Source organism: Ursus americanus, chromosome 2 (genome assembly GCF_024610735.1).
Source record: "Ursus americanus isolate L20-20 chromosome 2, mUrsAme1.1.p, whole genome shotgun sequence".
Lineage (NCBI taxonomy): Eukaryota > Metazoa > Chordata > Mammalia > Carnivora > Ursidae > Ursus > Ursus americanus.
Genome location: NC_142128.1, coordinates 80,878,128 through 80,892,069, shown reverse-complemented (window position 1 = coordinate 80,892,069; position 13,942 = coordinate 80,878,128). Strand labels below are relative to the sequence as shown.

Genomic DNA, 13,942 nt, shown 5'->3' with positions numbered 1-13,942 from the left:
GTTTATAGATTGCCTTTCTATTCTTACCTCATTCTCAGTTCTCAAGAAGATAATTCTTCCTATCTTCAGGCCACCTCTGTAGGTGTATGTCTACACACAAAAACATACCTAGCCCCATTTTCCTATATCCCTAAAACATTGCAAAAGGAAATTTGTTTTCTTTTTTCTTTCCTGAAGATATTGTGATCAGAAAAACACTAGGGACTATTTTTTATTCATGACTCCCATTTGCTTTGCTCTCCGCCAGCTAATCTAAGAGGCCCTGATTGCCTTCACAGTGGCTTTGATACACGCTAGTGAAAAATGAGGACTAAAAAGAGAATCATGCAAATAACCATTAGAGAGGAGACAAAGAAAAATACCTGAATCGTTGTTATCTTCAGAATGCTTGCAGGAGTCTACTCGATCAGTGTTTTCAACTCTTGGGGAGTTCCAGACACTTTGAAGAACTATGAACCTCTTCCCTAGAATACAGTGTTATGCATGGAATTTTGAAAAGTTCATAGATCTGAAGCCCATCTATGGACTGACTCCCCAGGGGTCTGTGGATCCCACTGAAAACCCTTTTTCCTGACTCCTTGTTACAGTGTTTCAAGAAAGAGAAATCTTTGTTGACTGACCCTATTTTCATAGTTTCAAGTGCTCCTACCAAGTGATATGGGGTGTCACCATGCCTACCTGAAAGAATGAGAGAAGCAGTTTTTTTTTGTTTTTTTTTTTTTTGAACCACCGACCACGATTTCAACGGTATCCTGCAGTTTATCACCGATCACCACATGGGGAAATTTTTAAAGAGAGATTGGCCAAAAAGCTGGTCTCTGACATCTTTGCCCTCTGATTCTGCTGCCGGACAGAAATGAACCCAGGTGTTCAGTTCTGTATGACTAGTGATGTCTTTTCATATGCACTTAGCTTTTTTGACTTTTCAGAGTTCTTTCATGGGCATTATTCAGTCTGTCATGGGCATTATTCAATCTGTCACTCCATAGGAATCCTATCAAGTAGGCAGCACGGGTGTTCATTAAGGCCACTTAAACAAGAATGAATTGAAGATCCACGCAGGTTACTTAAATTGCCCAAGATCACAGAGGTGTGAGTAGTAGAGCCACAGTTAGGACCAAGTCTACTGACTCTCAGTCCTGTCTATTAGACCACAAAACTCTTGTACAGTTTTGAAGCTCTTCTCCATTCAATCCACAGAGATTTTTTCAGAGCCTGCTGAATGACAGACACTGTTCCAGGCCACTGTCGTTCCCTCTTCCCGTTGTCATGGATATTTAGAATTACATGATGTTATTTCCAGATATTGCATGAGGTATCTTGAAAAGTTTCATAGAAATTCATAAATTACTTACGAAAAACGAAATCTTTTAAACCTTCTCTAACTATGTCTCAAATAAAGATATAAGAAGTCAGCCAATTGGCCACATCTTGTTATCTCTTAGGCTCGTCAGGTAGAAGGATAGCAACCAAAGTATAATATCTGGAATTGTATCTATTATATCCTTTTTTTTTAATGTTTCAGCATTTTCCAGCTAAAAGGTTGCTATAATCAAGTGAACCTTTCTATTAAATAGGTATTTCTTCGCTTCCTGCCAGGTTTAACTGCTTGGCTATGGGTTATTATTCCGTGTACAGTACGGCATCTCCGAGGGTTAATGAGCAAGGTGCATGATTATAGCAGAGCTGAGCTTGAGTTGCAGAAGGGGTCAGTGCCCAGGCTAATACATGCTTCAGTTGAACATGAAGACTTTCAATTGTTTATTTAACATTTAACAGCTGAAGCCTGAAAGCTTTCATCAGACTTCAAGTCCCCCAGAAATCCCCTTCATAAATAAATGTTTATCACAGAATAGGTATGTAACCCACCAACTACAATATAGTAATAAACATATTGAGTTTAAATATTTGTGAATGAGTCTCAAATCCCAAATCCTAAGGTATTTTGGATTAAATGTTTCAAGAGTAGTTACCATATTGTATTTGATCCATTCTAAGGCACACTTTTTTTTGGTTGGTGACACATAAACTAATGTGTCTTATAATCAATACGTCTTAACTTCAAGGATGTAGCAGTAATTATACCTTTTGTACAAGACTCTGCACGAGCATCTTAATTGAACCTCAGAATAATTGTAAAAGTAGAAATAATTGGTATTTTCTCTGTTTTGCAAATGAGGGAATTAAAACTCAGAACTGTCAGGGAAACTGTCCGAGGTTCTATAAATAGAAATAGTAAGCGTGCTCATCTTTTTATGGGCTTTATTATAGGTAAAGCACTTCAATCTACATGATCTTATTTTTTTTTTTCAGAATCAGGGTGATTATCCAAGCTTCGCAATACCAAGTCAGAAAGTTTTCCCTGCACCACATTATCAGGATAAGCTACAGTGGAAACAAAAGCAGCCATACTCAAAGGTACATTAATAATCGAGCCTCTTCATGGATTTTATATATACACATTGGACTTTGTCCTAGGGCATAAAAAGCTTTCAGTGCAATCTGTTGTAATCATGTGATTTGAAAATTACGGTCATTATTGGAGCTTTGCCATAAGCATCTGTAGTATCCTTCGTCAGAGAGATTTGGGGCCAAAGTATAGTGCTTATCAGACCGATAATAATAATCACCTTCCTTGTCGTACTCATCACCGGTTTAGCATGCACCAGCGATGGTCCATTTTTCAAATATGCATTAATTGGTGTTACACTGAAGCATTGAACAGCAAAAGCTATCTAACCTCATCTTCATTCACTTGTCCTTAAAATATTCTTGTCACGCTCCTCCCTGAAAAGCAGAACTTAATGGTTTGTTCACCAGTAGTTACTGGAAATTTGTGGCTTTTTATTTCTTACTATTTTTATTTTTACATATAAATTCTTCAAAACTTTCTTTCCTGTGTTTTGTCATATCACTTTTCTTGGCACAATTATAAATGTCGTTATCTTACATTTTTTACTGTCTCTTCTTTGGGGATTCATGTACTGAAGTCACTTCTGAAGGTGTGTCCCGTCCTCCAGCAACAGGAAACCTCCAGGCCCCAAAAGCTAGATGGGGTTAGTCGTAAGGTGCGTGCTAGTTTGTGCTCAAGACAGAAGCTTCCTTTCTGATATTCTTCCTACATGGTCTTAGAAGGAACGAACGCGAGTTTGCAATAGAACTCTGAGGTTAAAGGCCAGGTGGGAAACATCCCAGGAGCTGCCCCTCGTCACATTCGTTTGCCTCCCGGTGGAGCTCACTGCCCCCAGTGTGGGCGTCTCTGATCAGTGGGGAAATGCCCTGTCGGACCTGGGGCTCCTGCCTGCGGCGGGTGTGAGAGCGTTAGGACTGGAGCACGGCCTCCCTCGGGGCCGCGCGAGGCAGCATCAACGAATTCATCACCTACACTGCAGCCAGGATTTATTTGTCCTCTCACTTGTGTAGCAATCCTGGTTTCCATTTTCATATTTAGAAGGTAAGTTCAGTTGATGGACACTTTGTGTAATAAAAAGCTCTTTCAAAGTACGTGCGCGCACACACAGGCTAGAGAGTGGCACCGCCGATGCCCGTGGCTTTCACGGAGTACATCTGTGGGGCCGGAGCTTAGGCCTGGATATGTTTATAGCACTTTAGCTCCGTTTCTGAGTTTGGAACCCTTCCAAAAAAAGAAGAGAGAGACATATATTATTGTTTATAATCTGCTTTATTCCACCAAACCTTAACTGAACAGACCTGTGGATTGCTGTTTAAATCCCTCAGTGCCTTTAACTACTGATACAGAAAGTGGTTAATGCGCAACTAAACGAAGCTTGGCATCCACTCCAGGAAATCACTTTAATTGAGGAGCATTAAATGTTAAAATGATTCTAAAAAAATAATAAAGCCAGCACACATATTGAGTCTAAAAGTCCTGGCCCATCAGTAATAAAGATTCCTGGTCACCATATCCCTCTAGCCTGGGTGAGCTTAAGCCGTGCAGTTGACAGGTGTCGAAAAAGTGACTTTCGGTTCCCTAGGTCACTATCTGCAGTCCGCCCAGGAGCTGGCCAGCAGGCAGCCAACCTTCAAGGGCTCCACTTTAGAGAAGGGGAGGGAGCTGTCAACTTTATAGATGTTTGTTTTTCTGGAATAATAAGCTGGTCCCAGGTGACTAAAATATGAGATTTAACCCCAAAGTCCTTGCCTGGGCTTTCCGTTGCTATGCTGAAGCCATCTGTTGAAACCTATTTACCATTTTAATGACCTTTTTAAAAAAAAACTGCTTATTTCCAGCTCTAAGTGTGTGCCAAGACCACTTTTTTTGGGTCTGTATTTTATCTTTCAGGAAGTAATTCCCAGCCTTTCCAAAATCCCCAAACCCCTCCCAACCAACCGGAGATCCTGGTCCAGGGTTGGCAGCAAATGAGAGAAAGACAAACCTTAAAAACAAAAACAAAACTTTCCCCAGCTCCAGAGACAGCCCAGCCTCTATCAGTCTTGAAAATTCCGGCTGGTTCGGTGGTCTGCCCAACAACCAGAAGAACGAATAAAGCACGTGGGCACCTTTTCCTCTGAGGAGCCCCCTTCAGGAAAGGAAGAATGTGTATCCTGTCAGGGGTGTCCTGTGCCTTGTTCGTTTAATTACAGAATAACATACCAGTTAATAGCATAGCAGAGACCAGGGTTTGTGCTCAACGGGGCAGATAGCAAAAGGAAAAATCACCAAAGGAAAGGGTTCTAAAGGAAGATCCTGAAGTCACACTGGACAAAAACGAGAGAAGAAGACAAATGCAGAATCATACAGGGACGGGTGTTAATGCAAAGGCCCACGCCCACCTTCTCCGGAAGGGTGCCGTCCACGCTCCGAGGGCCGGAGTGGATCATCTAGAAGATTTTTGTGTAACAGTTTGGATGGCTTAGTTTTATTACTCCTTTTTGAAATATAATTTAAAATTATTTCCTTTTCTTAATGACTTGGCCCCATTTTAGAAACACTGGAGTTTTGCTCCAGCAGCAGTGGCCACCACCTACTTCCCTGAGGCGCCAAACCGCACTCCGCAGCCCAGCAAGCACCCCGCCCTCCTTCGCTCGCCATCCCCCCCCCCCCCCCCCCCGTGGGCAGAGGACAGTATGAAGAACGCACCAGGAGTTCCAAATGATGAAACTGAAACAGGCTTCTTCTCAAGAGGTGTAGACCGTAAAGGACAATTTTGAAACTATGCCTCAAATAGCAAATCTAAGGAAATACATTCAGATGGGTTAAGGATCACCTCTCGTGATTTTACTTCTAGTTTGGCAATCAGCGAAAATTTACAACACAATAATTAGCCGTTGATCTCTTACTATCCTTTTCTGATTTTAGCTGAGTCCAATCCTAGGCCCAAGGAGAAAGAAAGAAAAGCAGTGAAAACACGAATGTTGAGCCTTCATTCGCCCTCTTGAGTTTGTGTCTGACTTTAGTCTGGCCGGGGATTTCTCTCCTATATTCTTCTTGCAGCTTTTTGAAAAGCCACTGTCAGAAAATCACACTGCGCAGGAGCTGGTTCCTAGTGACCAAGCCAAAGGGAAGAAAAAAAAAAAAATTAGAGAATCAGATCCTCCGCTTCCTTTGTGAGCTGAGAACGCATCTCGTAATTCCAAAAAGTTACAGATTGGCATCGTGGTGGCAGCTGTGCACGCAGAGCACAGAGCGGAGATGGATTGTCAGCCTGATATCCTCGAAACGGTTGCCAGCCTCCTGAGAGCAAAGGCTCCGTGTAGACCGGCTGACGATGAGGGGTTTGAAGGTGGAAGACTCGAGACGTGCTGTGTAGTGCGCACACTAGCCGAATTCTCGGGGCCCGTCACTAGTGCCTCGGGAATGCTCAGATGTACTCATCTGAGAGCATCTGAGAGCAGCAGAGCCCTTCACAGCCGCTTTGCGACTCTCCCTCTCAACCACCCAAGGGACTGGGCTAGTGGAGGAAACAAGTCCTCGTGTCCAGCACCTGCTGCCATCCTCCACCAGCACCCCCACTCCCACGTGATGCCCTTATCTTCACCCATCCTGGCCGCCTTCCTCAGCCTAATTCCCTCTCCTGATGGCAGAGATTTGGGTCTTCACTAAAAGACCTTCAAGCCCCCCAAGGATCTCGCTGTATGTCTGCCCGGGAGGCAGTGTCTTTCCTGGGTGACGGTGTGGACCGTGGGGCACAGCACGCGTCCAGGGGTTACGGAGAGTCAGAACAAGCTGGTGGCAGCACTGGACTGTGGACGCAGGAGTCCAGAGCCCAGCCCCCCTCCCTTGCCCCCAAGCAAGCTGTCCTTGTGGGCAGTGCTGCTCACAAAATAGGGTGACAGAAGCTGATGCTCCCTCTGTCTAAGGAGTCTTGAACTACCTCCCCGAGGGCCGCGGGAGAGCGAGGATCTACCACATGGCTGAGTTTGCTGTGCCCATTCTCCCTCGGCAGACTCCATCAGCACTTGGCCAGTAGAACTCTCTGCGGTAGTTGAAGGGCTTGTGTCTGTGGGTCCAAATACAGTAGCTCCCGGCCACCCGCAGTACTGAGCGCTTGAAACAGAGCCCGCATGAGGAGCGAAACTTGCAGTTTTATTGAATATGAACCGTTTAAAGGGAAATAGCCACGTGTGACTAGTAGCTGCCATATGGGGCAGTGCACCTCTGTTTGGGATCTTCTCTTCAAATAAAACCAATCACTAATGGAAAAAGCACTCTGAGTTTTTCCTAGATGGAAGCCCAGCTCTAAAGAAATCGGAGGACTGTGAGTTTTGTTGATGAAAGAAGCCGTGTTGCTTTTCCCACCCCCGCTAACCTTCGGGTTCCACACGCCGCTAACACCCCTTGCAGAGAAGAAAGCCGAATGAAGGTTTTTCTAGAAGAGCTCATCAAGGAGCCCTGATGACTCTGAGAAGGTGTTTCTATCCCTCGGTCCACCTCTCACCCAGATACAGATGTTTGCACATACTTCTTCTAGGGAGAACATGTTTAAGTGGGTAGGACTTCTCAAATGCAGCAGGACAAACAGTAACCAAGATTATGTGGTCAGTGGGTTTTCCCTGCCCATCCCCCAAGTTTAGGAGCAGAGGATTGGGTCCCAGGAAATTGCTGCCAGAAAACCAGAGCACTTCCTCTAATCGAACCTTTATTGAGCACTTGTGGTATTCATGGCTGTAAGTCGTTCTGGCATTCGGATTGTATTTTGGGTTTCCTTCCAGTAGTGAAAGGACCCCATGTCAGCTCAGCTTTTTGTCCTAATTATATCAAGAGAAAAAACGTCCAGAGAACGAAAATGAAAAGCAAGACACATCCGCTTCTAAAGAATTTCCATATTTATTTGACATAATTTTACCATACACGTCTCATGCCAACACACAGGAGGCACATACAAACGAACGCACCAGCTTCTGTGTTCCAAAGTCACATGGCAATAAATAGGGATGGGTGGGTCCTTTTTTTTAATTTTTTTATTTTTTCCAGGAAATGAGACTTCATGTTTCTTTTGAACTGTACAAAATTTACACTGCCAAGGGTGAGGGCAACGATCCAGAGCTTAGGGGATCTGGGGCTTTGAGGTCTGAATGCAAGTTCAGAGCAGCTTCTGGGTCCCTGCAGCCCTGAACCCACGTGTTTGGCTGAACACAGTCCTCAAGTGGGGAAGTACAAATGGTTCCTGTCTCTAGGTGGGCAGCAGACGAGAGTGGGGGTGTCCTTCTCTGTCCACCTGTGCTCTGCCTCCCTAAGGAAAGGAATGCTTGGCACACCTCCCAGACCTGCAGCTGCCTCCTCACCAGAGCTCGCAGCATGAAACTGTGCTTTCCGTGGGGTCCTACCAAGCAGTGTGTGGGTGGGATGGCTTTGCCGTGCTCTCTCTTTTTGGCTCCAGTCACCGTGTTAGAGCAATTGGAGCAACTACTGCAAAAAGGGCCAACGGACCAATCCAAGAAAGAGAGAGCCAGTGATGTGCTTTTTTATTTAGCTTTCAGCACGCCCAGAGCCCGTCAGCAGCAGCCAATAAAACAAAACTCATTTCCGCTTAATTGAATTTTTCTTCATCTCATGGTTTCCAATTTTTAAAGTGCAATGTTTAAAAATGAGCCTCCTCAGTCCTTCCAGCCCCTGCTGGCTGAGGAGGTATGGTCATTATTTCCGTGGTTATGACCGAGTTGTCAGTCGTGGTGCATGGGAGGGGTCACATGGGAGCGTGGGGGCCAGACGTGCCCTGTCAGAGGGCTTCTGCTCAGCTGAAGCCTTAGAGCCCCTCCTGCCAGGAGGCAGTTATCTCACGATAACCAGCTTGAGCTTCACAGCCATTAATGTCTTTTGTTCTACAGACTTCTCACACTTTTTGCAATGTGAACTTCATTATGAAGATCTAATGGCCCCAGTGATCTTACTAGATTTCGTGTTTTACGCTGGCGAAAAAACAAAAAGACCAAGTTTTAAAGACACCCCACAATGCTTTTCTTACATCTTGTTCTCTTTCCCTAATGTTTCACTGTACTCGTTCGCAGGAGTCATGTTAGCTGATTTTCATTTTATAGTCATAACTACCAGATGGGGCAGGAAAGAGAAAGCGCGAAGATGGAGAGGGGTTGGCCTCGAGTTGCACAGCAAGTCCCTGCAAGGAGCCAGGCTCCCCAGCAATGTGATTTACCTAGAGGGCAGGCTTAGCCCTTGGATTTGGTATTTCCTCTATGCTTTTCTTCTCGGCAAATGTAGATTCTTCCGTAGCCGCTCAGGTCCCATTTTTGCTCATACCAGTTACCCCTGGAAACTTGGGGGCGGGGTGTTTTTCTTTCTGCCTTTAATTTGCTCCTGGATTCAGAAGCCACCTACCCTAAGGTCTACCAGCCAGGCGCTGCAGATAAGGGTTGCTAGTTCATTGCCCTCCTAGAGCCAAAGACAGACCCAAATATTGTAAATGCCTCTAGAAGTTCTCATTTCATTTTGATAATTCATCCGTATCGTTTTAGTAAGGAGGAAACCACTCCCACGGAGCACCTTGTACCTCAGTACTAGACTATTACTGTCATATTAGAGTATCACCATAATGAGCGCTAGACGAGTGCCTTTACGAGACCCTCAAGGTGATGCTCTATTCTTCTCCCTCTCTGAGCCGCAGAAGAGCCAAGGAATCGTCTTGGCATGTGATGGCTCCCTGGTGGCCCTGGCCCACCCGTACGCTAACCTCACTTGCAAGGAGACCCACTTCCAATCTGAGGCCTCTGGTGGCTCCTCTTCTAGATGAGACACCAGTGCTTGCTGCTTTCTGGGGAGGTGGCCACAGGGAACTCGTTCAGGCCACTCCGGCTTTCTGGCCAGTGCTCTCGAAAGGGCTCTTCAAGGCAGCCGACCCCACCACAACCGCAGGCTGCTAGCACCGTCGGCTGCACGGCTCGCTGTGCGGCGGGAGACTTAGGCTAGTAGCGGGAACGCGGACAGCCTCCCGTTCTCCCACCGCTGAATCGGGAGTGAGCACGAGGAAGTCACATACAAGACCAAAACCAGGTCAACTTCAGCTGATCTTAAAAAACCAGTGGCACACAGAGAGGGGGCCTGTCTCTCTAGAGAGTCTGCCCACCCGGCACTGTACGCATGACAAATGTGAAGTGCCTCTGACGTCTCATGAGTCACTAGGCCAAACAGTCAAGCCGAGATAGCGGTCTGCGTGGGACAGTGTGTCACTGGTTCACGGCCCGACACTGTCTTTCTCCTGCGTCCTGCAAGCAGCCTGCAAAGACTAGTGTGTGGAAGAAGCTGTCCTCCAAAAGGACAGTTGTGTCTTCCTTTCCCTCACACGGCTTATCTTGCATGTGTGTCCCCGCTCCCACTCCCAGCGTCCCCACTACTGGCGAATTCCCAGGAGCAACCTGACACCCCCCCCCCCCACCGGGAGCCTGAAGAAGTCTACGTTTGTAGACTCTGCAAGCAAAAATCACAGCAGCGGCAGCACACCAAAAATAACGGGACAATCCGAACGGATCGGAGCAAAGGTGATCCCAGGAATTCACTGACTACCTCTTTTCGAGAAGCTTGACTGACCTCAGTTTAGTCCTGGAAAGGAGTCTCCAGTAGATGCAGCAGCCAAAAGAAGTGTTTTATGTCTTCCTTTAGCCTGCCCGCCGTGTGCCTGAATCCCGTGGTCCTCAAAAGGTGACGGGGCGCTCACAGAAGGAAGGGTGCCCCGTCACTTCGTGTGAGAGAAAGGCAATGCCTTCTCACCCTTCCCTGCTCTCTTGTTTAAGAAAATGGAGGCTGAACCACCATCTCCCAAGGGGACCGGACTGACGCCCCCCGCGCCCCCGCAGCGTGCCCGGGGTACTTCCCGACCCGCCGAGGTGCGGTAAGGTAGGAGCTGCGGCACCACTCGCTCACCCCGGCGGTTCCCCGCGTGGGGCCTGCAGACCGCGGGGCAGGGCTGGGGGCGGGGGCAGCTCAACGAGCCCCTGCCGCAGGCCTCAGGCTGCGTGAGGCGTCAGAGCAAACCTGCAAGCTGACGGTCGTCGCCGCCGCTGGCTGCAGAGCTCTGCCTTACGGAGCGCAGGCCGGGGACGCCACAGGGCCAGGCCGAGCCCAGGCAGCAGCCCAGGGAGATGCGGCCCAAGAACCACTTGGGACCCTTTGGACGCTCCCTAGCGATTCCTCCCAACCAAGATAGGCCAAAAAGCATGACTAGTTCTTGGAAGATTCCAGAACTGTCCAATTGAGTCAGCTAGCACAGAGAAAGCTCTCGTTTTTCAAGGGCTGGGGCGGGCTGACTGCCGGTGGGGTGGGCTCGCAAGCTCAGGTACGCCAGCGCCTGCCAAGCAGACTCCAGGCCGCCTCGGCCTGCGGGATGGGGAGCTCTGCGACGCTCGCCTGCCGACGGCTAAGCAGACGGCACGTCTAAAATCCACATGCGCCTGCACGCTTGCACTGATTGTCGTTCTGTCCTGTCCGTATTTTAGCTTTGATCACCTTGTAACCCACAGCCTGTCTTGTGGAATAAATGGTACGAGCAAATTAAAAAGGCACAGTGTGCACAGGGGACTCGTCGGGCAGTCGCTGTGATGGTCCAGGGCTACTCAGCTCCAGCCTGAGTCACCTGCAAGGAAAACCACTTCTTGCCATCAGGGATTCAGTGATAGGGACGGGATTTCTAAAAAACCCAAACTGACAAATATTGTCTGGCTTGTATTTCTGGGCAGGGAAGAAGTCATATTTTTCACAGCAAAAAAAAAAAAAAAAGAAGAAGAAGAAGAATGGGACGTTTTCAATATCAAACGGTGGCCATCAAAGTTTTCACTGACCTTTAATAAGTGACCTTTTATTTTCAAAATTCGAGTTCAATAGGGTGGTCCAGAGATCACTTTTAGTATGCTCAAGGGCCATGACGCCTCTACCCCAGCAACCTCAGTTCTGGTGAGAGCAGTGGTAGTGGTTCGGGAGGCATCTCATGGGACACACCAGTCGGAGCAGAGTTCCCAAAGGCCAAGGTGGCCTGACGGTCCCCTCGTGCTACCAAGCACCGAGCAGCCAAAGCCTGTAAGCAGGACGGGGGTAGGAAGCCACCAAGCAGCACCCTAGCGCTCCAGGCTCTGCACCCCTGTGCTGTGTTCTGAGAGGAGGCTGCCTTCCCGCTACTTCCCCAGGATAACAGGGCCCTCGTGTGGTCTGGTCTCTCGCCCGCCTAGGGATCAGCGGAGGACTTCCATTGAAAATAATGGAAATTCACATTGGCGCACTTTTGATCCTTAAAAGGCAAGTCTCTTTTGATCCTTGAAGATATTCTCTCAAGCCAGGATGGGTAGGGTGGGGAGGAGAGATGTTTAAAAAGGAGGATGATCCATTTCATCGAGCCAAGAGGCTGGGCTCGTTGGAAAGTCGGGATAGCCTACACTGCTTCCCGTGGAGATGTCAGAGGTGGGTCCCCCAGCCATGGCTCTCAGCGTCTGGCTCACTCCCTGCCCTGCATGCGCAATGATGCCCAAATTACTGTCCACTGTGTAATCCAGCCCATTGAGCAAAGGAGCGTGGGATGGCAGGGACGATATGGAGGAGGGAGACTGGGGGATTCCATAGGGGCTCCCATCCCTCAAGTCCTGATAGGATTGTCCTGTCCCGTCCATGGAGAAGCTCCCATTCATTAACTGTCCGCCTGTAACGTCCCCCACGTTGCCATAAATCCTATTGGTGTGGCCAAGTTCTGAGAGAATTTGCTCCTCTGTGGACAAAAGAACGAGATTTGTTGTCAGCCGCCAGGACTCCAGTGGTCCCTGTTCTTCACAACCTAGGAATACACATGACCAAGAAAGAAGCCCAAGGATGGAAGCTGCCTCACTGCCATGCATGAGTCAGACGCCAACACTGTCAACCTGGCATCCAGAGACTGACCCACATCGAGGGGAAACACAGAAGAAACACCTGTGGAGACTGAAGGCAGATCCCAGAAGGCTGGACAAATGTCTGCTGAGTTTGTAGGTCCCGTGTGGCTCACGTACCAAGATGGCTACACTAAAGAATATGAATGCCTGCGGTTTGTGAGTCGTACGTTATCAGCCTCACAAATGGAAACCACGTGCTGACAAGATTTAATCTGAAAGCTTTCAGGCTGAGAAAAGTGCTTGGTTTCGTTGGTTGGGAAAGAAGCTGGCCCACGTGGTAAGGGCAGCTGAGGGCCGCTCTTAGGCATATATACAAAATCCTTCTGGTCTACCTGGAAAAGCAGTTCAATATCGAAGGACTTGGTTTCTCTCTCAATCGAATAAGCTCTTCACTGGGGACAAAGCATTGACTTGACTAAGGCAAATGGACCTTCTTGTTTCTTGAAGAATTTCATTAAGGGTTTCTAATGGAGCCTGTGCTACCTAGAAGCATGTATCTCCCCAAAAGAGGCGAGCGGTTTTAGTCTTAAGAAATAAAGAGTTCTATAATTACCCAGACAGACCCATGACATGTCAACCTGGGGTCCCACCTGCACCCAACAGAAAAGAGCTACAACGCAAGACGCAACGATCCTGCATGTTCCAGACGTTGTGGGCAGCTCAGATCAGGTTCAATGGCTTTCTTAACTCCACCAATAGGGCTGGAAGGTGAGCATAGGCTCTTGAGCCCTTCCCAGGGTCCACAGGACAGACCTCCTGAGTGGGCGACAGTCCTCTCAGGGCATTGTGCTCTGGCCGGCAGCTGGGTCCAGCCTCTGCCCCGTGAACTTCCTTCTCTATTCCCACCCTGGGCCAGTGCATCAGCTCCTATTGAGTCTCCCCAGACTAGACTTCAACACCCATTCCTTCTGACAGCCTGCCCTAGGCCTGCGCCTCACCACTCCACCCTGCAAATGAAAAGGGGGAAGGAGAGCTCATGCTCTTTAAAGGGGGCAGAACGATGAAGGCTCAGCTCCACTGGAAAATGGCCGTTATCTGGCCTTTCGCCTACACCTGTCATTCCGTACGACCCTCTGTGGGGTCCACAGGCTCCCGGTGGGGACAGTCGTGTCTTCCAAGTGTTAAAACTGTGCTGAGCTTCACCCAAACACGTCCACAGTCAGTGGTGTTCATTGAACCCCACAACAATGAGATGGGCAAGAATGTAGTTGTTCCCCGTTTACAGATGCAGAAACTGAGCCTCAAGAAAAGTGAATTGATCTGAGAAAGCCACAACTGGCCACCGGATTTCTGGGCCCCCCCGCCACTACTCTTTCTAGCCACCTACAACAGAGGACCTTCCACAGCTGAGGACTCAGTAAATGAGAATCGTTATGACTATTTGCAAACAACCTCGGGATCCAAAACATGCGGTGATTGGCCATTTTGCTGATGCGCAGATTCGAACGAAGCGCATGCGGCAGAGCTGTGTGCAGGGGACAGGATGAAGTGAGCCGCGGGGGAAGGGACTTCCGAAGGGGGGCCTGTCCCATCCTGCGTGCACTCACAGCAGTGACTTCCCAGGGCAAAGGGCCTCCTGAGCGCGTCCTCCCCACCACCGGGAGAGGAGGGAGAGGTTACT

The 13,942-nt window shown here is 48.3% G+C and overlaps 2 protein-coding genes across 2 annotated transcripts in view; one reads left to right on the top strand and one right to left on the bottom strand.

Moving 5' to 3' along the window:
• The window catches only part of ACBD6 (acyl-CoA binding domain containing 6), a 204,856-nt gene extending 201,947 nt beyond the window's left edge, over positions 1-2,909 (top strand). The window contains exon 8 of the mRNA XM_045811483.2: positions 2,314-2,909. Within this exon, the coding sequence (XP_045667439.2) occupies positions 2,314-2,324 (11 nt within the window). The 3' untranslated portion in view covers positions 2,325-2,909. The remainder of the gene's footprint in view (positions 1-2,313) is intronic.
• An 8,840-nt stretch (positions 2,910-11,749) lies between these two features.
• LHX4 (LIM homeobox 4) overlaps positions 11,750-13,942 on the bottom strand; it is a 39,624-nt gene continuing 37,431 nt past the window's right edge. The window contains exon 6 of the mRNA XM_045811460.2: positions 11,750-12,161. Within this exon, the coding sequence (XP_045667416.1) occupies positions 11,767-12,161 (395 nt within the window). The 3' untranslated portion in view covers positions 11,750-11,766. The remainder of the gene's footprint in view (positions 12,162-13,942) is intronic.